At 30.9% G+C, this 26,667-nt stretch overlaps 1 protein-coding gene across 1 annotated transcript in view; it reads right to left on the bottom strand.

Moving 5' to 3' along the window:
• Positions 1-10,954: 10,954 nt before the first annotated feature.
• Positions 10,955-26,667, bottom strand: part of LOC111627844 (ras-related protein Rab-11A-like) — a 29,399-nt gene continuing 13,686 nt past the window's right edge. Inside the window, exons 3-6 of the mRNA XM_023371504.1 lie at positions 23,803-23,998; positions 23,531-23,724; positions 17,165-17,245; positions 10,955-12,024 (exon numbers count right to left, since the gene is read on the bottom strand). Of these exons, the coding sequence (XP_023227272.1) occupies positions 11,879-12,024; positions 17,165-17,245; positions 23,531-23,724; positions 23,803-23,998 (617 nt within the window). The 3' untranslated portion in view covers positions 10,955-11,878. The remainder of the gene's footprint in view (positions 12,025-17,164; positions 17,246-23,530; positions 23,725-23,802; positions 23,999-26,667) is intronic.

Raw genomic sequence — 26,667 nt, 5'->3', positions numbered from 1 at the left:
ATTCCGTTTTATATGAATTCCATGTTGTACGAGTCACTTAGATTTTACAAATACATGAACCATTCACAGCCCAGCACACGTATTTGTAAAATCTAAGTGACTCGTACAACATGGAATTCATATAAAACGGAAAAATCAACAGTATTATAGGGGGTCGATTTGTATGTATGTACGTTTTTTATACACGTAAAAAAGTTAAAGTATGCTCACACCAATCGATAAGTATAGAGTAAAATTAATAAACTTTGATATTTATAAAAGAAAAATGAATATTTTTAAACTATTATTTCCTTTCTCGTTAATGTTTCCTTTCTTTTAAAGAAAAAAGATATTTTTAATATTTAAACAAGACTGATTAAATAATATCAACTGTAATTTAAACCTGCTAGGTATAATTAGGACTTGTTAAATGTACAGAAGAAAAATATAGGTCTAGTATACGACATTCGAGGCCACATAAAATAATTTTTATAAAAAGCAGTCTCGATACTAGGTTTTCAGTACTGAATACAATAAGGTCCGTAGAAATTTTTATAGAGATAAATTATAACAATACATTTGATAAGCAGAGAGAGAGAGAGAGAGAGGAAAAAAATGCATTATTCTTTATTCTATAATGCTGCCATTTAATTGCATTTTCGGTTATTTTTATGCAATAAATCTATCGTTTAACGAGGCGAATTTTGATGCCAATTGTAATATAAAAAAAAAGCATACCTCAGGTGTCTTTACCGGATTTTATATACTTTTTAGAGAATTATTAAAGACGATTAATGATAAATAACTTATTAAAAATATACTTTAGAAAAGTTTTAAAAAATATAATAAGTATAAAACCTGCGAAAGATTAGGATATTCCAGGTGTAGTACTCCAATTCGTGTACAGGTAAAGAAAAGCACAGAAGCGTGAAAGCACCCAAATTCCACTTTTGCTGCATCCTTGTTCATCAAAATTTTTCAACAAATATTTTATATAAGCGTATGGTTTAAAGCTTGTAACAAATGAAGAAAAGTCGATCCGGTCTGGCAATAGTTTCTTAGCGGGTCATTTACCTCACGAAACTAGTTGCTATTCAGCATTTTATATATCGCATTTTCATCGGTTCTTCTACGAAAAATATTCTTCGAATTTAATAAGATTTTTCAACCATTTTAAAATCTTCCGAAATGGCCGAAGTAATAGGACTTTTTGTCATTTTCTAATCTATAGATTTCATCTGCAATTAAGGACTCGTTCCGATAAGGAAAGTATACTTTAACCATCCTTTAAAAAAAAAAAAAAAAAAAAAAATGGCAGCGAAAATAATAACGTGACTAGCATCATTCATTTAATGGTTCAAGCTTGGTTTCTATAGATTTAACATGAAGAATTCGAGCCTTTTTACTTAAAATATTAATGTATGTGAGAAATATCACAAGACAAATTAAGAGAGAGGAATCTCTTGTAAAGAAGAGCTAAAACATATACTAGAACAGTAGAGAGAGAGAGAGAGAGAGAGAGATAAAAAAATAAATTCTTATTCTAATTAATAAAGGCGATTGGCATCTTTGTATAGGAACGTGCATTCCCAGGTCAAATCACACGAATAATATTCCCACCCTTCAAAATCCTTGCGTGATTCACCGTATTGATAGAACAGATAAACTCGTTAGAGGCTCCTCCATTCCCAAATTAATAATAATAATAAAAAGAGATCTTGATCGAGAAAAATAGGTCGTTTTATTACTGCGTGGAACTAGTAAATATTATTTTAATTCAATTTTATCAACTTTTTTAACTAATTTTCTTCCTTCCTCATACTGTAGCATCCTTGTAAATCTTGATCGGAATCTATATTGGATTTAAATCGTCGTAAATCAGCCGTAAATATATCGGTTTTTCTCGTTAAAAAAAAAGTGTTTAAGATTCTTTTCTCAACCGAAAATAGGCTTGTAATTGATGCTTCCATGTTTTTTTTTTTTTCTTTTTTTCTGTTTTATAATGTAAGGCCTTTGACAATTTATTTTAAAAAGGCGTCAACTTCCCATACGATTTTTCTTTGTTCTAATTAAATTATCAACTTCGTATATGATTAATTATCAGATAAACCTACATAATATTTGCCTTATCTATAGAATTATCAATGTAATTTTCAATGTATTGTGTGCCCAAAGTTAAACCAGTTAAGGTGCCAGCTTCAAAGAAAAAAAAAAAGGGTTTAAAACCCACTATTCTAGAGGGTACATACTGTTTAATTTATAAATAGTAACGTATAGAATACCTCATATATATTTTTTTTATTTAAATAGATCTAATGTATTGTAACACTTCATGCGTAAACGGAGGTATTTGTGAAAGTTTTTAGGATAATCTGAGCATCCAATTTCACATTAATGTATGGCATGCAGAGCATTATAATAAAATCCGCATTAATTAATGCATTTGCCATTATTTTTTTCTTTTTAGAAGGCGTGAATACAGACACGTGTCGTCCAGGGTCAACCACATTTCTGCGTGGGTGTTTTACCTCTTATTTTGGGTGTATTGCTGCATATAATCGGTTATATTGTATGTGTAACATGTAATTGAACAAGATTTTATCTACAGTTATTCGGCTGCAATTTGAAAACAATTGTAGACCTATCAATTCCCATAGTCTTTGTCTGTCTTTCATTAATTTCGAGAACGGAGTTAGATAGATGAAAGACAAGATAAGATATGGAAACCTTAGGAGCAGGAGGGCCCGAATAACTATATAAGAATTTCCATTGCAAACCGGAAGTTACGTTATTTCAATTCAAACATTCCCACCCCTCCCCCGAAAGGATGACCGGCACGACTCTATTGTTAAAGGGAAAGTACGATGTATAGGGGCGAGCCACTACTGATTTGAGGTGGAGAGCATATAGTTTAAATGTAATTAATTAAAAATTACAGCCCACAATTATTATCTAAATAGATTAGAACATACTATAACAATTTTAATGTTATCTAACGTTAAATACAGTAGACCCCCCTATAACTGTTGATAATTCCGTGTTATATGAATTCCATGTTGTACGAGTCACTTAGATTTTACAAATACGTGATCCCGTTCACAGCCCGGCACACGTATTTGTAAAATCTAAGTGATTCGTAAAACATGGAATTCATATAACACGGAATTATCAACAGTGTTATAGGGAGTCTACTGTAATCTAGAATTTATACTTAGATTCACTTTAAGTAATACAATAATTAAAAGAATTCATACCTCTCTTTTGTGAATAAACGATGAAAAATGAAATTAAATCGACATTGGAGAAATTTCATCCTTTATAAAGGATTTCGAAACGATTAAAGCATCAATGAATATAGATATATTCTGTTAAATATTACATATAATCCTCTATTTATAGAGAATTTTATAAGACATTTATTTGACGTAGATATCGTGTGTACATAGAAACCGAGCGAGTTTTGTATGCTATTGAATTTCACCTGTCTAATCCACCTACATTAAAATATTACTTAACTTTTAAAGTTCAAAAGTTGGAGGAATGTAAACGCCCTTGACGGGTCACAGCAGCAAAGATTATTACGTACTTCTAACCCTTCTATTATATATATTATATTATATTTAAAAAGGGTTATCTTACGTAAGAGTTTATCATACCGAATGCTAGAATCTAATTTTCATTATGGTTTCTGGGTCAGCCGGATGGTTGCACGGTAAGAGATTCCCTATAATACCGTGAGGGATCCGGATTCGATTCCGATCCACACTCCTATAATTTTAAGTTCGAATCGGGGCATTGGTCTCCTTTCCTCATCGAAGTTTTTCGAACTCTGAATCGAGTTTCCTTAATGGGTAAAATCAAGGCCGATACTCAGCACGTGTCAGTATATAGAAATGTAAATACAGTACTTCCTTTCTAAATAATAAGTCATAAATAGGAAACCAGAGGCCCTTCCTTATCTTTAATAAAAAAAAAATTAAATTGCAGGAAAGAACATTACTTCTTGTAAATTACATGTATACATTTTAAATGAAAGTCATTCGTTTCCATCCAATTTTATCTTTATAGGCATAAAATAGCGAATATGCGACACGTGAACTCTGACCTATCGACCCAGAAGTTTCGCCAACACCACACCGATAACGAGAAAGTCTTAAGTTTAAAATTTAAGCCTTCTAGACCCAGCATTTTTTTCTGTAGGGAGCCTGCAGTGCCGGATGAAGAAGAAAACACAGCTTTTCAATTGCTTATATTTCAGCAACCCCTCCATACAAAAATCTGAAATTTTGCACACTACCCAAGAAAACAATTATCTTTCGAACGAAATATTCAGAATTACTATAGACGTTTAGGGGACAGAGAAACCGAACCCCGAAAATATCCAACCCGATTGCTGTATATATGTAATCAATCAGCACCTTTACTTGGCGCTGAGTCACTGCCGTGACTCTAGATTTTCTAATGATCTAAAAGTTATACAAATAAAATGTTTTGTTGCATTGTTTTTATTTTTTTTTAATTTAAAGTTTTTAAATCTTAATTATTCAAACTTATTTACTGAATATATTCAAGATTACATATAAAATACACAGTATATTGTCTTGAATATGTGATGGAGAAACCATATATTGCAGACTCAATATATGTATCCCCTGAGATTTTTTGAGGTTTCTTAATAGCATAAAGGACTTTAAGAAATCAGAATTGCAAGAACTTGGAAATAGTATGAATTTTTAATTGATATTCTATTAACAAGTACTTTAACATTTACAACTTAATGCAGAATTTGAATATTAGTGTGTTAATATGTATCACTATCAAAACCTACTTTTATCGTCATTAAAACAGCGGAAACAATTAACCGAATTAATGTCGAAAAAAAAAAAATGATTTTATTGAACAGAACACGTACCCCATTATACATATACGATCTGAATTAAATCACAAAATTGCTAAATGTCTACAAGAAGATTGGCCCCTTTGTATACAATACTGGAGGAAAAAAAAAATAATAATAATAATAATAATAATAATGTTTAATAAGTAAACAACAACAAAATGAATATCATTTGGTTTGTGACTAGACGCTATAAATATTCTGGAGAATTGAGATGTGTCGTCCCTGGATGATTGGAATGCGTCCAGTATTCGTAAAATGCGACACAGACTGGCGTGTCGTTTGCAGGAATGGATTTCGGTTCAATTTGATACCTATAAAAGTGTGTTATCTCTAAACGATTTGATATTTGGTATTTAAAATCATTAGGTTAAATCAGGAAGAGATTAAGTTACTATTTGATAAGGAATTGTCTTAATGAAATACAATTGTTGTTCAGTCTGTTTACAAAAATATTTTACAATACTGTAGATGGGTAAGATTTTTTTTTTTGCCAATACTGTAGAATTGAATGTTGCTTCTCCATCCCTACAAAAGAATTTAGTTAAATAAGCAGCGTGTGTGTGTGTGTCTGTTCATCTAACAATATAAAATACTGCACTGTGCAGTATGTTAAGTGAAGATACTAATACTGTAAATTTCATAGATAAATACAAAAAACAGTAAGTGAAAAAGTATAGTATAGTTGTAAAATCTGAAGGAAGACCATGTATAATCTTATATACGAAATCGTTACCAAAATTCATATATATATATATATATATGTATAATATAGTAAATGTGTCATGTATATGTAAACCATACAACGAAACAAATTTGATCACTGTTAGCAGCCACTTGAGAATCATTTTGAGAGATGGAGAAGAATGTCTCTGTGGGATAGAAAATTAATTTTGACAACACTTATGCTGGTTCTTCTGCGTTTCTATGTTCACCGTTGGAGATATCGGTATCGATCCTTCGTTGTATGACGGAAAATTGTCTCCGTCGCTTTCGTTCTTGATATGCTTCTGCGAAACGATGCGGTAAATTTCTGAAATGATAAAATACAAAAAAAGTAAGTAAAATTTTTCATTTAATTCTTTTAATCTTTTGAGATTTAAATAAAATTTGTTGTTTTATAATAAATAAAGTATTGTTGTATATATTATTTTTTATTGTAAAAGTTAGAGTAGGAGAAGAAATATATATTTCCCCTTTATCCATTTTAAAAAAAGGTTAAGCTTGTCTGATTTATATTTTTGTTAAACTGATGTTTTATAATTAAAACAGCATTGAAATTTATGGAGGAAAAACAAAAAGAGGGGAATATCATTTAAAGAGTATCATGTCAGTGTTATACAACTAAAAAAGTAATGCCAAAATCGACTTTCATAACAAATATTTAAATTTTGTTTTCTAAAGTGTACTGGAATAAAAAATGAATTATCGATTTCTCCATCAATATTGTCAATGATAAAGTAATCACTCAGGTTAGTGACGAAGATGTGTGTCAGAAGACAGACAAGTTCTCCTTTGGTTGCAACTTCTGTTATCTGACAGTTTTTTTTTCTGTTAAGAACAGTTACCATTCCTTTGGCAAATATAATTAACATTCTTCACAACAGCTGAAATTTATTTTTGCAACATCAACAACACAGTATACGATACATTTATCACACCATTACTATTAAAAAAAACATTCTTCTTATCTAATCATTTTGTTAGACCATGATTCTTCAATTTTGAAAATCTTATTACTATTACTAACTTATCATCATGTTTTAATAAATCAGTTGGTTGTTTCTAAAAACATATTTTAATCAGTTTTTGTTTTATCATTAAAGTACAAAACAAAAATCGAAAAGAAAATCCAATTTTAAGATGTACAAAGATTTTTACAAAGGATATTGTCATTTCTGAATTTATATAACTTCAAAATATACAAGAATTTTAAAAATTTAAAGCTCAAATTTTGCATGCCATTCCATAGAGAACATTTATTGTAATTATAACTATTCTATACTGTTGGCACTGTGATGCTTAATATTATTTGGTTTAATGCATAAATTCGTGCCTGATTTTGACTCCGAATAATGGAATATGGACACGAAACAAAAAACAATCAATACATATCACTCCATTGTTACTTAATTCTCTCAATGTTTGGGCGAGCAACGAAGTCCTTGTGTGAAGAATACCACAGGTTGAGTGGCAAAGTCGCCTTCCACAAAATTTCCAAGTCTTCTTAGAAGTAGATCCCTTTCAGGGTGTTGAGAGAGAGACCAAAACAGACTAAAAACTGTTAGACCAAGTCTAGCGAGTGCAGCAGAGATGGAATGATCTCTCAGTTTAAACCCCTAATCATTGTTTTGCCACGTGTTCATTCCATTATTGTAAAAGCGACAGAAGCAGAATGTGCTATGTTGGCAAATGTGGCAATTTCACACATCTAGCAACAACAGACATGTAGTGAGCAACAAGTCTGTTGTTACCGAAATGATATATTTTGACGTATTGATGTAATGAAATGGGCTGCAATGTTTTTTTTTTCAGTAAACGGATTAGATGGCATTCAAAATAATACATGTATTTATTTCTATCCAATTCTGATTTATGCATATCCTGCTGATTCCATATAAGCATTCACTATTTTGTTCTCCCATCTTTTAAAGCATCTCATGATAATTTTGGCATAATGTTTGGTTGTTCCATTTCTTTTATCAACAGCTAGAACAAATGCAATCTTTCAGATATATTTTATATATATATAGGTTAAGTGCTGCTATATGCAAATTTCCTGAGATTTCTATGCTTCTTTCTGTAGGACTGAGCAGTGATATATTTATTGGGTATTCTATAAAAATGAAGAAAAAAACCAAGAAATATAGCACTTAATAGAGATCCGAAGTACTGACATTTCATAAGCAGGGACATTTGATTTTGCATATGTATACACCAAGTATAAAACTGTTCTATAAACACTACCATACACATTTAATAAAGTATGCTTTCAGAAAAAAGGTCTGTTGATGCAATTAGGATGTTTGTTGCTGACATGCATAATTTGTTTCTATAAAATTACCTATGATTAATTGACTTACATAAATTTAAACACATCCATGTAATCCTACTGTATTTAAAGTCACCTATACAGTTTTATACAATAATTTATCTTTAACTCATCATGTCTGTAAGGTAGTTGATCATTTGTATGATCATTTATGCTGAAAAAGTTGTTTCCAAATATTTTAAATTTCCAGGAAAAATTTTACTTCCTTAAAAAACAATGCTTAATTTTTACTTCTATGTCAATTTGTAAAACGTTAACTTTTATGTACAGAAATAGAATGCAAGGTTATTTTAAATTACTTAAAAACTAAATTTATCTATCCAATTAATACTGAAGTCATTGTAAAATCAATAACTTATTAAAGCTTATTTATTTCGAAGGATTCATAAATTTTTTTATATCCGAAATACTAGTAATAAATGTCAAAGATTAATTTACCAAAGTTTCTCTAAATTAAACAAAATTTAGAATTGTATAACCATATGGATTTTTTTCTTGCCAATTGTAAACATATCTTTCTAAAGACAAAGTCTGTCCAAAAAGGAACCACCATTTATTTATCTCGTGTTCCAGACTACACTTTCTTGGCAACTGACTTTTCTTTTTAGGCTACTGGTCACCAGAAAATAAAAAAGTCCTTTTTAAAAAACACAAAAAATATATCCAATTAAAATTACAAGAATTTCTAAAAATGGAACTGGTGACATACAGACTTCTTTCTTGTTTCCATCCATAACTTCTTGGGGTGTTACAGCTGTTATCCACTGGAAATGAGCATGTAAACATATCTGTCTAAAACTCTTCTACAGCACTGTTTTTCAATCTTTTCCTCATTGTAAACCAGTAAAATTATAGATAATTTTACATGGACCAAGTAATTATGTGTGATTATAAATTATACTTATTTATTAAGCTTATATATGCTTACCCAGAGTTACTCTAAGTACTTTGTTACTTGTAGTAACTTTAAATTACNTATCCGTTACTTTTTAGCGGATCTTTAACAGATCTTTTATCTTAATGAATTTCATTACTTATATGAAATTTTAAAGATAAGTAGCAATAAAATACTAATAACTTCAATTCAAATCACTTTTTATTTCTTAAAATCACATTTTTGGCACATTCACATTGCTAAAATTTTATCATGCAAAATTAATTTACTATCGTAAAATATTTCCATATTACACTACTAAACTTTTTTGTCTACATTGTTTTTATTTTAATTTAACTCAGCACTCTCCAAAAATACAAACGTAATCTATGCTATTCCGTGTCACACTAAATATAAACAAAAACATGTGCAGTGCAAGTCAAAATATGTCGCGTTACTAACGCAAAGCGTCAACAATCGGTCCCAGGTCACACGCACCGACGCCGATTGAGTATGAAAGTTGAGATCCATATCCGTATCCGCAAATATACATTTTTAACAATCTGGCACATCACTAATTGTTAGTCATATAACAGGGATGGCCAAACTGGATCACAAGCAACATGACTCTTCTAGACCCTTACTGTTGCTCCCATATACACGATTTCTTTTTAGGACTCCGTATGTACTGCTTATAAATATATAATATTTTAGTAAATTTTCTGATTATCACATAGCATAATATACACAGAAACTGTAAGTGAAACATGCAACTTAATCTCAAACAGGCAATTGAAAGCTTAGGTCATATTCATGAAGTCAAAGGAGTTAAACGATTACTGGTACTTTATGACAATTAGGTAAACAAAGTAAAGTAACAGTGATATTTATATTACATATACTTAAAATACTATAAATAAAAGATGTGACTCTCCAATAGAGGACTTGGCTGGTATATTTCTAATAGGAAGCGTATGGCTCCTTTTGTGACAAAGTTTGGCCATCCGTTACATAATGTAACGCAGAGCTTACTAGTTCCAATAGGTTCTAAAACCATAAACATTAGGTAAACATTTTGTAAGTGTTTTTACAATCAGTTAAAGAATTTGAGATTTGTAAGTTCTGTCAGGTCTGAAAGGGTTAAAATTTAAATTCAAAACAAATAAAATTTGTTGACAATTTCAATTTCAAAGTTCATTAGCATTGGGCTGTTAGATTATTTAACTTTATATTCATATAATTCTTTTCAACTTACTAAATTTATAAACCACCTAACAACTAGTAATTATGAAAGTCAGTTGAGAAGTCAGAGTGGCAGACTTTATGCCAACATGCACTCCTTGACCAAATTACAAATTACAGTATTTTAACATTTGAACACTTAATATTTCCATCATGACAACTTTGATACTTTGGGACAGGCCAAAAAGTACTAGGATTTAAACGAAGTACTTTGAAAATTTTGTTTAATATTACTNTCTGTAGGAGCGCCTGCAGTGCCGGATGAAGAAGAAAACACAGCTTTTCAATTGCTTATATTTCGGCAACCCCTCCATACAAAAATCTGAAATTTTGCACACTACCCAAGAAAACAATTATCTTTCGAACGAAATATTCAGAATTACTATAGACGTTTAGGGGACAGAGAAACCGAACCCCGAAAATATCCAACCCGATTGCTGTATATATGTAATCAATCAGCACCTTTACTTGGCGCTGAGTCACTGCCGTGACTCTAGATTTTCTAATGATCTAAAAGTTATACAAATAAAATGTTTTGTTGCATTGTTTTTATTTTTTTTTAATTTAAAGTTTTTAAATCTTAATTATTCAAACTTATTTACTGAATATATTCAAGATTACATATAAAATACACAGTATATTGTCTTGAATATGTGATGGAGAAACCATATATTGCAGACTCAATATATGTATCCCCTGAGATTTTTTGAGGTTTCTTAATAGCATAAAGGACTTTAAGAAATCAGAATTGCAAGAACTTGGAAATAGTATGAATTTTTAATTGATATTCTATTAACAAGTACTTTAACATTTACAACTTAATGCAGAATTTGAATATTAGTGTGTTAATATGTATCACTATCAAAACCTACTTTTATCGTCATTAAAACAGCGGAAACAATTAACCGAATTAATGTCGAAAAAAAAAAAATGATTTTATTGAACAGAACACGTACCCCATTATACATATACGATCTGAATTAAATCACAAAATTGCTAAATGTCTACAAGAAGATTGGCCCCTTTGTATACAATACTGGAGGAAAAAAAAAATAATAATAATAATAATAATAATAATGTTTAATAAGTAAACAACAACAAAATGAATATCATTTGGTTTGTGACTAGACGCTATAAATATTCTGGAGAATTGAGATGTGTCGTCCCTGGATGATTGGAATGCGTCCAGTATTCGTAAAATGCGACACAGACTGGCGTGTCGTTTGCAGGAATGGATTTCGGTTCAATTTGATACCTATAAAAGTGTGTTATCTCTAAACGATTTGATATTTGGTATTTAAAATCATTAGGTTAAATCAGGAAGAGATTAAGTTACTATTTGATAAGGAATTGTCTTAATGAAATACAATTGTTGTTCAGTCTGTTTACAAAAATATTTTACAATACTGTAGATGGGTAAGATTTTTTTTTTTGCCAATACTGTAGAATTGAATGTTGCTTCTCCATCCCTACAAAAGAATTTAGTTAAATAAGCAGCGTGTGTGTGTGTGTCTGTTCATCTAACAATATAAAATACTGCATTGTGCAGTATGTTAAGTGAAGATACTAATACTGTAAATTTCATAGATAAATACAAAAAACAGTAAGTGAAAAAGTATAGTATAGTTGTAAAATCTGAAGGAAGACCATGTATAATCTTATATACGAAATCGTTACCAAAATTCATATATATATATATATATATATATATGTATAATATAGTAAATGTGTCATGTATATGTAAACCATACAACGAAACAAATTTGATCACTGTTAGCAGCCACTTGAGAATCATTTTGAGAGATGGAGAAGAATGTCTCTGTGGGATAGAAAATTAATTTTGACAACACTTATGCTGGTTCTTCTGCGTTTCTATGTTCACCGTTGGAGATATCGGTATCGATCCTTCGTTGTATGACGGAAAATTGTCTCCGTCGCTTTCGTTCTTGATATGCTTCTGCGAAACGATGCGGTAAATTTCTGAAATGATAAAATACAAAAAAAGTAAGTAAAATTTTTCATTTAATTCTTTTAATCTTTTGAGATTTAAATAAAATTTGTTGTTTTATAATAAATAAAGTATTGTTGTATATATTATTTTTTATTGTAAAAGTTAGAGTAGGAGAAGAAATATATATTTCCCCTTTATCCATTTTAAAAAAAGGTTAAGCTTGTCTGATTTATATTTTTGTTAAACTGATGTTTTATAATTAAAACAGCATTGAAATTTATGGAGGAAAAACAAAAAGAGGGGAATATCATTTAAAGAGTATCATGTCAGTGTTATACAACTAAAAAAGTAATGCCAAAATCGACTTTCATAACAAATATTTAAATTTTGTTTTCTAAAGTGTACTGGAATAAAAAATGAATTATCGATTTCTCCATCAATATTGTCAATGATAAAGTAATCACTCAGGTTAGTGACGAAGATGTGTGTCAGAAGACAGACAAGTTCTCCTTTGGTTGCAACTTCTGTTATCTGACAGTTTTTTTTTCTGTTAAGAACAGTTACCATTCCTTTGGCAAATATAATTAACATTCTTCACAACAGCTGAAATTTATTTTTGCAACATCAACAACACAGTATACGATACATTTATCACACCATTACTATTAAAAAAAACATTCTTCTTATCTAATCATTTTGTTAGACCATGATTCTTCAATTTTGAAAATCTTATTACTATTACTAACTTATCATCATGTTTTAATAAATCAGTTGGTTGTTTCTAAAAACATATTTTAATCAGTTTTTGTTTTATCATTAAAGTACAAAACAAAAATCGAAAAGAAAATCCAATTTTAAGATGTACAAAGATTTTTACAAAGGATATTGTCATTTCTGAATTTATATAACTTCAAAATATACAAGAATTTTAAAAATTTAAAGCTCAAATTTTGCATGCCATTCCATAGAGAACATTTATTGTAATTATAACTATTCTATACTGTTGGCACTGTGATGCTTAATATTATTTGGTTTAATGCATAAATTCGTGCCTGATTTTGACTCCGAATAATGGAATATGGACACGAAACAAAAAACAATCAATACATATCACTCCATTGTTACTTAATTCTCTCAATGTTTGGGCGAGCAACGAAGTCCTTGTGTGAAGAATACCACAGGTTGAGTGGCAAAGTCGCCTTCCACAAAATTTCCAAGTCTTCTTAGAAGTAGATCCCTTTCAGGGTGTTGAGAGAGAGACCAAAACAGACTAAAAACTGTTAGACCAAGTCTAGCGAGTGCAGCAGAGATGGAATGATCTCTCAGTTTAAACCCCTAATCATTGTTTTGCCACGTGTTCATTCCATTATTGTAAAAGCGACAGAAGCAGAATGTGCTATGTTGGCAAATGTGGCAATTTCACACATCTAGCAACAACAGACATGTAGTGAGCAACAAGTCTGTTGTTACCGAAATGATATATTTTGACGTATTGATGTAATGAAATGGGCTGCAATGTTTTTTTTTTCAGTAAACGGATTAGATGGCATTCAAAATAATACATGTATTTATTTCTATCCAATTCTGATTTATGCATATCCTGCTGATTCCATATAAGCATTCACTATTTTGTTCTCCCATCTTTTAAAGCATCTCATGATAATTTTGGCATAATGTTTGGTTGTTCCATTTCTTTTATCAACAGCTAGAACAAATGCAATCTTTCAGATATATTTTATATATATAGGTTAAGTGCTGCTATATGCAAATTTCCTGAGATTTCTATGCTTCTTTCTGTAGGACTGAGCAGTGATATATTTATTGGGTATTCTATAAAAATGAAGAAAAAAACCAAGAAATATAGCACTTAATAGAGATCCGAAGTACTGACATTTCATAAGCAGGGACATTTGATTTTGCATATGTATACACCAAGTATAAAACTGTTCTATAAACACTACCATACACATTTAATAAAGTATGCTTTCAGAAAAAAGGTCTGTTGATGCAATTAGGATGTTTGTTGCTGACATGCATAATTTGTTTCTATAAAATTACCTATGATTAATTGACTTACATAAATTTAAACACATCCATGTAATCCTACTGTATTTAAAGTCACCTATACAGTTTTATACAATAATTTATCTTTAACTCATCATGTCTGTAAGGTAGTTGATCATTTGTATGATCATTTATGCTGAAAAAGTTGTTTCCAAATATTTTAAATTTCCAGGAAAAATTTTACTTCCTTAAAAAACAATGCTTAATTTTTACTTCTATGTCAATTTGTAAAACGTTAACTTTTATGTACAGAAATAGAATGCAAGGTTATTTTAAATTACTTAAAAACTAAATTTATCTATCCAATTAATACTGAAGTCATTGTAAAATCAATAACTTATTAAAGCTTATTTATTTCGAAGGATTCATAAATTTTTTTATATCCGAAATACTAGTAATAAATGTCAAAGATTAATTTACCAAAGTTTCTCTAAATTAAACAAAATTTAGAATTGTATAACCATATGGATTTTTTTCTTGCCAATTGTAAACATATCTTTCTAAAGACAAAGTCTGTCCAAAAAGGAACCACCATTTATTTATCTCGTGTTCCAGACTACACTTTCTTGGCAACTGACTTTTCTTTTTAGGCTACTGGTCACCAGAAAATAAAAAAGTCCTTTTTAAAAAACACAAAAAATATATCCAATTAAAATTACAAGAATTTCTAAAAATGGAACTGGTGACATACAGACTTCTTTCTTGTTTCCATCCATAACTTCTTGGGGTGTTACAGCTGTTATCCACTGGAAATGAGCATGTAAACATATCTGTCTAAAACTCTTCTACAGCACTGTTTTTCAATCTTTTCCTCATTGTAAACCAGTAAAATTATAGATAATTTTACATGGACCAAGTAATTATGTGTGATTATAAATTATACTTATTTATTAAGCTTATATATGCTTACCCAGAGTTACTCTAAGTACTTTGTTACTTGTAGTAACTTTAAATTACTATTTAAATATCACCCGTTATCAACTGCACCAGCTTCAGTATGGTCAAATATTTTTCTAATGACCCATGACATTTTTTTCACAGACTAGAGGTTGAATAACACTGTTCTACAATAACAAGCAACTAACTTTACCTTGGTACAATATATTTCAAATTCACAATGAAAACCTATAAATTAAATAATTAAAATACAAGATGGTAATATAACTTCTCTAAATTTTTGCCTTAAAATATAAACTAAACATCAACCAGATTTATTTCTTCTCTGTATATTGAAGTCCAGATCTTACCTATTGAATGCACTAGAGAGGTTTATTGTATTCTGTTCAACATTAAGTAATGCAGACAATGTGTCTTGATGAAAATTTATTGAATGTATTACTTGTATACAATAGTTGATATAAGCATGAAGTAAAATAATGACAAAATGACAACTCTCCAATATCAATAATAAGTGAGGCAGTTTGCTAAAAACTAGTATTAATGACCCAGACTGCATGTTGAATTCAGTAACTAGTACATAGTAGACCAATATTGAATTCTGAGCAAAGCAACCCAAAAAATGTTAGTACAGTCATTGGGACAGTCAAATGAACAGTTAATCCACTAACTTATCTACCAAAGATTAAATCATGTTATATGTCTGGTATAATACCATTGGCATTACTCTTAACATTATGACAAATTTGTTGCTTAACCAAATCAGAGTTACAGAAGTTGTGATGACAAAGTTTATCAGTACAGTCTGGTGTTGCTTAATGTCCACAATATATTCTGTGGAATAGTGAATAACTAAATTGCACAACATTCTAGGCACATATACATAATATGCTGTTTGCACAAGCTGTAAGGAATACATAGTATATCTATATCGATTAAATAGCCAAGATATTGTACATGTATAGTACAAATTAAAATGCCTATTATGTATATGTAATTGTGTCAGTTTTATATTTGTTATATTATATAATATTAATTTTAAATCTGGGAAATTCTAAAATCTGCAATATTTTCTGGAAGCTTTAAATTTTAGAACCCGGCAATGTTGGTCGTATGAACTTTATTCCTAGTGACACAATCACTTTGTACACAAGACTGGTTTTTATCCAAAACTTTGACAATCTTTTCCCCTACATCGATCACATTTTGCCACCAGATTAGGCCATCCTCCAAGATTTTCTCATCTACTATATTGTAATCTTATGGGATCACAGACTTGTGTGGTGGCTAGACATGTAAATAAGATGACAATGTCCTAGAAGAAAATTATTCTTCTCCAGAATAATATAAAGCTTCTTATGGTACAAACTGTGTAATGTGAATGATGTTTAGTGAACATAGATTCACTAAACATCACTCCATCATGCTAACACTTTTTCCTAACGTGATAAGTCATAATAAGTATATTTCTGAATAAATGGTTTTGATTTGATTAAATTAAGATGATAAACTTCAAATAATTTCCATCATTATACTAAAATATTTATAGAAAACAGCCAACAGCATTAAATGTTTTTACTACTATAATGCAAGCAATTTTGAGTAAGCATAATGCCACTACTTCCAATGGCTACAATTGCCATTCCCATAAATTCTTTAGCCCACCAGTGGCCGAGCAGTCTTCGTACCCTAAACACTGAGAGTTCGGTCGTGGGTTCGCGCCGCAATCGGACAGGCTGGCTGCTTGGAGTTTTCCGGGTTTTCTCCTTGCCGAAATAGGAGGCCAGTTCCTCATAAAAGTCCTCCCGGAAGGCATTCTTTCCCCTCACATAACATCGTGCCCCAGAGAAGGAAACGGGAAACCACTCTGGGTACTAACCTTCCCTAGTAACACCTTGGCATATTATTAACTACTTACTAATCTGTGCTGGGTGTCACTGACGTCAGAACTCTGATATGGCACCACGAAGAAGATGATAAATTCTTTAAAATCCAACAAATGTAAATAGCTGTGCTCAAACAAGATTTGAACCTACAAACTGGCAAACTAGAAGTTGCTTTTGAACAATATTGCCAACAAGACAGACACACACACATTTTTGCTTTTGTACAAACAAGTAATTCTCTACTTTGTTTTTTTTAAATTAAAGTAAAAATTTAAAGAACTTCATAATTATTTTAAAAAACTGTTCCCAGTTTTCTAAATACCTGTTAATATTTGTTGAAAAGCTGCTTCGACATTTGTAGAATCGAGCGCCGAAGTTTCGATAAAGGAAAGTACATGCTTTTCTGCAAATATAAATTTAAATTGGTATTCAATATTGTAAAATAGAATATTCTTGGCCTTAACTTACTCATTAGAATATTTTTCATACTGTATTTATGAGATTTTATATAGAAAACTTTTTATAAATCAAAACTTCTATAAGTTATCTCTTGCAAGAAGTTCTAACTTAAACTATTATTATTATTAATATATTGTTAGTAGTGATGTGCCGGATATCCATATCCGCAGATATCTGAGAGAAAAAAAAAATCCGTATTCGTATCCATATCTGTTACTTTTTAGCAGATCTTTAACGGATCTTTTATCTTAATGAATTTCATTACTTATATGAAATTTTAAAGATAAGTAGCAATAAAATACTAATAACTTCAATTCAAANACAAGTACTCAGTAGATAGGAGCCTTGATAGCACGGTCCTCGCAGCGTTTGCAAAGCAACAGGGAATTGAAGTATACTGGGATCAGGCAGAGATTATTAAACCTACAACATCGATACAAGCGGTGAAACACCTGGAAAAAGTTGAAATATACAAGGCACATACGACCGCGCAGTGCATCAACTACAGAGACGCCGAAAGTTTATCAACAGCATGGAAGTCCTTTTATGATGGCATAGATTAAATATAGCAACCGCATACGCGGCGTTGTTATAATATTAATTGATATAGAATATTGTTATTTTTAATTACTTAGATTTAAACTTATACGTTTTATAAGTATGCGCATGCGCGTTAGCGTTAAATCGTAAATTAGCGATGTAAAAAAATTTTTTTGTATTTTTCGAATACTTTGTTCGTTGTAGAGTTCGAATTTTGAACTGAGGATGATCGATTAAAACGATCGAAAACGTTATTCAAAGCATTAAAAGTGTGCTGGAATAGAGAAAGGTGTTTGTTTTATATTTATTTAATACTTCCAGTAAGAATTTATTTATTTATAACTCAACACACTCCAAAAATACAAACGTAATCTACGCTATTCCGTGTCACACTAAACTACAAACAAAAACATGCACAGTGCAAGTCAAAACACGTCACGTTACTAATGCAAAGCGTCAACTATCGGTCTGAGGTCACATGCACCGGCGCCAACTGAGTACGAAAGTTAAGATCCATATCCGTATCCGCAGATCTAGACACTAATGATCCATATCCGCGGATATACATTTTTAATGATCCGGCACATCACTAATTGTTAGTCATATAACAGGGATGGCCAAACTGGCTCACAAGCAACATGGCTCTTCTAAACCCTTACTGTTGCTCTCACATACACGATTTCTTTTTAGGACTCGGTATGCACTGCTTATAAATATATAACATTTTAGTAAGTTTTCTGATTACCACATAGCATAATATACACAGAAACTGTAAGTGAAACAAGCAACTTAATCTCAAACAGGCAATCGAAAACTTAGGTCATATTCATGAAGTCAAAGGAGTTAAATGATTACTGGTACTTTATGACAATTAGGTAAACAAAGTAAAGTAACAGTGATATTTATATTATATATACTTAAAATACTATAAATAAAGGATGTGACTCTCCAATAGAGGACTTGGCTGGTATATTTCTAATAGGAAGCGTATGGCTCCTTTTGTGACAAAGTTTGGCCACCCATTACATAACGTAATGCAGAGCTTACTAGTCCCAATAGGTTCTAAAACCATAAACATTATAAGTGTTTTTACAATCAGTTAAAGAATTTGAGATTTGTAAGTTCTGTCAGGTCTGAAAGGGTTAAATTAACATATATGTACACAACAACACCTTACTTGCTTATTCCAACAACATTTGTTCTGAATTACAAATGTTTTTGGCTGCATTTAGAGGCCTTCTTCCAAGTAAATGAGCTGTTCTGTTTATCGCACATTCGAAAAACAGAAAAAAATGTTTTACAAGTATTATGGATTTGATTTTTAAAATTTACATTGTAAATTAACCGACATGGATTAATTCAAAAAATTTGTAAAATAAAGTCTGAGGTTAATATTAAAATAAGACTAAATATTAAAAATAATACAATAACGTACAATACATTTTCTTGTGCTTTGAAAATTACAAAACCCCAACATCACTTAACCTCCTTAATTTTAACAGATTACAAATAACAGTGTGAAAATAGCACAAACTATTGAAAATATTGTAGGGAGAGGTGACTGAGGTTATGAATTACAGATACATAGCCACACTGCCAAGCCTGGGCTAAGGATATGTAATGATTGTTGATGCAATTTCTGTTTAGTTTAGCTCTGTATATTTCTACAGCCTCAATTATTTGTAATTTTTCTCCATCAAAAACTGAAGATGACATCTAAATGTGGCTGTTAACATTTGTAATTCAAAATAAACATTGCTGGAATAAGCAAGTAAGGTGTTATTGTGTGCATATAGTATGTATAGGTTGTTAACATTAGTATGATAATATTTAATATCAAACTGATTTAAATCTAAATACAGAATATCCAAATATTTAAAGTATCTATATTTTTAAATTGTCTTCTACTTTATTTGTAAACTTAATATGATAAATAACACACAAAGTGACGTCCCTAGTACTTTCAAGCCATGGCACAATCTTGAAGAGTGTAAGTGCAAAACGCTTCAAACTAACAATCTAGATTTCTCAAATTTAAGCCAGGTACGGGATGTGTACGGTGACCATATTTTTTGGGGGAAAATAAAGGACATATTGAAGAAAATATCTTATAGAATTCATAAGTTTATAACATTTATTACACATACATACACATTGTAAAAATTCAAATAACATTAATTTTGATACTTTTCAGTAGAATTAATTTTTTCTTAATAGCACTGGTTCACACTTTAAAAAGTCATGAAATTCCATACAGTTCATTTGAAAGTTGTATTTGACGGAAATAATGTGCTTACTTTTAGCTGAATTTTTTCATTCGTCCACATATTATTCACCAATGAAAATATTTGTTCGACGTGGCATTAGATCCAGGGAAACAAAGAAAATTCTACAATTTTACAAATGTTTTTGAAAGCAATTTCTTTTGCTGTAAAATGTTCAAAAATCTCAACCCACTTTTGATGACAGGGCTTGTTATTCTGTCGCCATTCGTCGATCTTTTCGTTTGTGACATATTTTTTTACACACACAACTTCATCAAATAATTCACTGTCGAGTATATTTACAGACCAATGATTCGAAATAAAAATCTAGCTTTCTTCTACCTTCACCCACAAAGGAATTTTGAGTAATGTGACCCATTCAAACACCTCTTTTTCAATAAAACACATGTTCCAATTATTTAGTACATTAACAGTAAATATGTCACATGCTCGAGCCCCCGAAGATTGTCGACAAGTGGCGACAAATGTGCACCAACGCTCCAAGTTTATCATCCACCAAACAGAGAGTTAAAAAACTATCACAAAAATCCCCATAAGAGTGTCTGCCCCTTGGTACTGTCAAAGGGCCGTTCAGTTGGCGATACACTGCGCTACCACACTCTATGTAGCAACGTATGGACACAATGACAACACTGATCGTGATGGCATACATGAAACTAACTTCTTCAATATATTATTAAAAAAGTTTTTAAACTTTGCATTGAATTTACAAAATAAAGGACAAAATGCCTATTTTATAAAATAAATAAAGTTAGAGGACAAAGCAGTGAAATAAAGAACGTATGGTCACCGTAGGGATGTGTCACCCGCCAGATGATTCCGTCTCATGGATAAAAATAAAGTTGTTGAATAAAAATAATATAATTGTTAAACTCAATAAAATTTCCCATTCCTAGGTTCTTGAACAGATTCAAATATTGGAGACAGTTTGAAAAATGCACAGAGGAAAATAATTTTCTTGTTCATAAATATAGGCATGTTATAACAATTTTCATAAATATTTCCTTCAAAATATCTTTTAAAATATGTAATTTTTCTGTAATTATATGACTAATAATTTAATCCATAATTTCCATAAAAGTAAGAATGAACATATTCTATACATTCTATATGTCTATATCAAAACAGAGAAATTATTTCTAGCTAAACAGTGCTAACTACAGCTCTAATATAAAAGTATTAACCATGAGAAACTTTAACAAACATATTAATTAACATATTGCCTCCCCGTCGTCAGGTGAGAATGCTCCCTGTCATTCTCATCGAAGCATGTTGTTATTACATGCAATATTAAATTTATACGGCTAAATTTAACAAAAGCTTATTTTTACCAACAACTCGACATTAGTTCTTTTGTAGATGGCGTACAAAAGAATTCTGCACATGGACCGTCTGCAAAATAACTTGATTAAGTCAGATAATACTAAATACAGATGATAATGATGGAATGTACATGGTTTTTTATTATGGAACACTAAAAAAGCCATCAGAAGGCTGAAAATATTTTCACAAAAAATGCTACAGAATATGCTATTATTGTCCAGTGTGTCAAAAAAAGCTAATTCTTTGTATGGGAAAGCATTTCACAAAATATCACTAACAAACACAGTTTAAATAACAGTTTCAACTATTTTGTATTTTTACAAGTCCCGAATAAATACAGTTCTCTGGCACTACAACTTATTTACTGTTTATATCTACTTGCTATGAATATGCTTGTTCCAGGTGCTAAAGGCAACATGCCGGATAAAGGACAGCCAAACTCTTATTTGATAGTTAGTACACTCGACTCTCAATTTCTGAAATCTATATCATGTAATGATGATTCTATCTCAAAAACTAAGCTTGGGTGTGAAAATATTTCAAAATATAGAACTAAGTAAATCTAAAATAACATACAAACTATAAACCTTAATATCAAAATTATGCGTCCATATGAAAATGGAAACCGAATTGAGACAGAACTAACAAAGTCACATTAGAAAAAGTGTTTTCCTTTGTTAAAAAGGCATTAAATGAAAATGTAACTGAGTAGTTCTTTAAACAGAATGCCGCAAACTGTATGATCATTTTGTATTACTTATTGATTGGAAAATCACCAAAAGAATTTCAAATTTATTTAGAAATGAAGGTTATGTTCAGAATAACAAAGTTCTAAAATGCTAAAACACTTTTTAAGATTCTCATCCCGTTTCGAGTGTTGCCATAAGTTGCATTTATAGTATCATGTAATGATTTGCACATCTATTTGCAGTCTGAATAAGTGCTTGCCAAGCATACGGTGTTAAAACTGGCATTATATTGTGGTTACATCCCTGCATATTTGGCATTTATATTAGAACAGTTTGATAGATTCTCAATCACAGATTCCCACCTACAGTATTTAGTCCCCATGAATTTTTGTTTTCCAAGAGCTGGCAAATCTCCTTTCCGAAATTACTCAATCTTGATACTTTGATCACACTTAATGTTCTTTAAACTTACAATAGACTCATGTTACAGCAACCATTGAAAGGATTAGCAACTATTATGTTTTGGGAGAAATTTTAATGGGTTTTTCATATTTAATTTTTTCAGGTTGTTGTCCAATACAATTTGTTTGGCAAATGATCTTGTCATAAAAGTTCTTGCCACTTGATACCCTAAAACACACATTGTTAATTGCATACCCTGTAATTTCAGACTAGCCACCCGGATAAGTTGTGTTGTCTATTGGAACGAATAATAATAATAAAAAGAAAAAGATCAGCTATCCAGTCATATGTTGCAACTGGAACAAAGCTTTTGTAGACTTAATTGACTATAATAGGAATTCTTATGAAAAGAAAATAGATTGTATTCAAACAGTGGTTCATTTTTTGCTTTTGGATTTGTTCCTGCAATGTGCCAAAAGGCTGCTCTATCAAGATTAGACTGTTTATGACATCATTACATCAATAACAAAGCAGCATTACTTCTACAGAAGAAAGATCGAGACTATTGGTTATATTGTGGTGAGTTGCTGAAGGTTGCTATAACATGTTATAGCAACCTTCTATAGCAATCTACTGTACAATAATTTTTAGAAGCATTACAATGGAGACTATTTCCAAATAAATTTGTATTTGAATTTAATCTAAAACTTGCGATAAATGCTTAAAAGCTTAATCACAAATTACATTTAAAAAAAATATAATAAAACAACTCTTTCGTAAAAGGAATATTTTTTCGTGTCTTTTAAATAGAATTATTACTACAGAGTGAAAGACAAGTAGCCTAAAAGAGGATGACTCTGATGTTTAGTGAATATTAATAAAAGATGATAAAATTAAAATGAAAGAGGTGATTATAGAAATTTTTGTTAAATATTTATCAAACTGACAAAATTTCATCTCTCTCAAATTTATAAATAATTGAAAATTTACCTGCAAAAGCTTTGGCTTCGTCGGTCGGCACAGCTCGTAAATGTCTGAGATCGCTTTTATTGCCGACCAGCATCACTACTATGTTTTGATCTGCGTGATCTCGGAGTTCCTTTAGCCAACGTTCGACATTTTCATACGTTATGTGTTTAGCGATATCGTACACCAGAAGGGCACCCACCGCACCTCTATAGTAACTAATTGCAGGGAACATCAGTAAAGATAATTTATACCTGTTTAATTTTTATAAAATATATTAGTTAATATATACTTACGCACTAGTAATTGCTCTGTATCTTTCTTGACCGGCAGTATCCCAAATTTGAGCTTTAATGGTCTTACCATCTACTTGAATACTTCTTGTCGCAAATTCCACTCCTATTGTGCTTTTACTTTCTAAATTGAATTCATTTCTTGTAAAACGGGAGAGGAGATTACTTTTTCCTACTCCAGAATCTCCAATAAGTACAACTGAAAAATTTAAAAAATGATCTTATCAAATTTGATGAAATTTTTAAACAGCATTGTCGACAACAGACTGACAATCTGAAGACAACTTGTTTGGTCATGCCATCAGCCCAAAAATCATTTAATTTGTGACAAATAACAGATTTCATACTCAATATAACAGAGAACAAATGAATTTAAAATAAATCGTCTTTATATCCATGACAAAACGTAAATAGTGTCACAACAATACTTTTTACATCACACTTGTTATTAGCTCAGTTATCCAGCCGTTTGCTAGTGTGACACATCCAGTAATCCGACAGTAGTTGACTGTCGGGTATTACTGAAACCAATGCCAGGTCATAGATAGGTTTCAGTTTCCACTAAATTTGAACGCCTTCCCATTAAACATAGCATGATATTGAGCTCTAATACTAGAGTTTGGGCACAATATTAAATATTGTTAGGCTCATCATCTTAGGCCGTTGAAAAGAGTGTTTAGTATCTTATAACAAAATGCTGCATAAATATAAAAATCGGTCTAAAATTTCTCACCGAAAATACTGTACTTCCCACTAAATTTTGCACAACCATTTCAATTTCTCACTAAATTTATGGGAATCCAACGATTTGGCAACACCAATTAACAGCAATGGCAGCATGCTTGGATGTTTCGAACGGTAGCTTTTTTTTGGAGCTTTTACCGGACAATTTAACAATTGATTCGAAAGTGTACTGCCATCGAGTAAACAAATTGAATATCATCATCAAACAGAAAAGGCGGCCAGAATTGATCAACAAAACAGGTGTAGTGTTTTACCACAATAATGTCAAATTTCACACAAGTTTGGTAACTTGTCATAAATTGTTATAACTTAGATGGAACGTGCTATCACACCAACCATATTCGCCAGATCGAGCACACTCNTTTGATTAAATTAAGATGATAAACTTCAAATAATTTCCATCATTATACTAAAATATTTATAGAAAACAGCCAACAGCATTAAATGTTTTTACTACTATAATGCAAGCAATTTTGAGTAAGCATAATGCCACTACTTCCAATGGCTACAATTGCCATTCCCATAAATTCTTTAGCCCACCAGTGGCCGAGCAGTCTTCGTACCCTAAACACTGAGAGTTCGGTCGTGGGTTCGCGCCGCAATCGGACAGGCTGGCTGCTTGGAGTTTTCCGGGTTTTCTCCTTGCCGAAATAGGAGGCCAGTTCCTCATAAAAGTCCTCCCGGAAGGCATTCTTTCCCCTCACATAACATCGTGCCCCAGAGAAGGAAACGGGAAACCACTCTGGGTACTAACCTTCCCTAGTAACACCTTGGCATATTATTAACTACTTACTAATCTGTGCTGGGTGTCACTGACGTCAGAACTCTGATATGGCACCACGAAGAAGATGATAAATTCTTTAAAATCCAACAAATGTAAATAGCTGTGCTCAAACAAGATTTGAACCTACAAACTGGCAAACTAGAAGTTGCTTTTGAACAATATTGCCAACAAGACAGACACACACACATTTTTGCTTTTGTACAAACAAGTAATTCTCTACTTTGTTTTTTTTAAATTAAAGTAAAAATTTAAAGAACTTCATAATTATTTTAAAAAACTGTTCCCAGTTTTCTAAATACCTGTTAATATTTGTTGAAAAGCTGCTTCGACATTTGTAGAATCGAGCGCCGAAGTTTCGATAAAGGAAAGTACATGCTTTTCTGCAAATATAAATTTAAATTGGTATTCAATATTGTAAAATAGAATATTCTTGGCCTTAACTTACTCATTAGAATATTTTTCATACTGTATTTATGAGATTTTATATAGAAAACTTTTTATAAATCAAAACTTCTATAAGTTATCTCTTGCAAGAAGTTCTAACTTAAACTATTATTATTATTAATATATTGTTAGTAGTGATGTGCCGGATATCCATATCCGCAGATATCTGAGAGAAAAAAAAAATCCGTATTCGTATCCATATCTGTTACTTTTTAGCAGATCTTTAACGGATCTTTTATCTTAATGAATTTCATTACTTATATGAAATTTTAAAGATAAGTAGCAATAAAATACTAATAACTTCAATTCAAATCACTTTTTATTTCTTATAATCACATTTTTGGCACATTAACATTGCAAAAATTTTATCATGCAAAATTCATTTACTATCGTAAAATATTTCCATATTACACTACTAAACTTTTTTGTCTACATTGTTTTTATTTTAATTTAACTCAACACTAGCTGAACAACAAGGATATGGAAGAAAGGCAATCGATGCACTGATAACAAGGATGCAAAAACGGAACCGGCAACAAAAAGCAAATGAACTAAGGGAAAGAATTGTAATTAATTACCATCCGTCTCTAAATAAAGTTATTAAGAAAGTTGCCAGAAATAGAAATGTAAAAATAATTTATAGACGTAATCCTACAGTATATAAGCTCCTAAGAAATGATAAGAAAAGATATGAACGTAATAACATGACAGGAGTGTACTCGATACCTATGAAGGACCATAGATTTAACTCCGACCTAGTATATATAGGAGCAACTATGCGGAACCTAAAGAAAAGGATTGATGAGCACAAGTACTCAGTAAATAGGAGCCTTGATAGCACGGTCCTCGCAGCGTTTGCAAAGCAACAAGGAATTGAAGTATACTGGGATCAGGCA

Source organism: Centruroides sculpturatus, unplaced genomic scaffold (assembly GCF_000671375.1).
Source record: "Centruroides sculpturatus isolate CEXI.00-Female unplaced genomic scaffold, Cexi_2.0 scaffold1, whole genome shotgun sequence".
In the NCBI taxonomy this organism is placed as follows: Eukaryota; Metazoa; Arthropoda; class Arachnida; order Scorpiones; family Buthidae; genus Centruroides; species Centruroides sculpturatus.
Note: the sequence above shows the minus strand (reverse complement) of the source record. Positions and strands in the feature narration are given on the sequence as shown.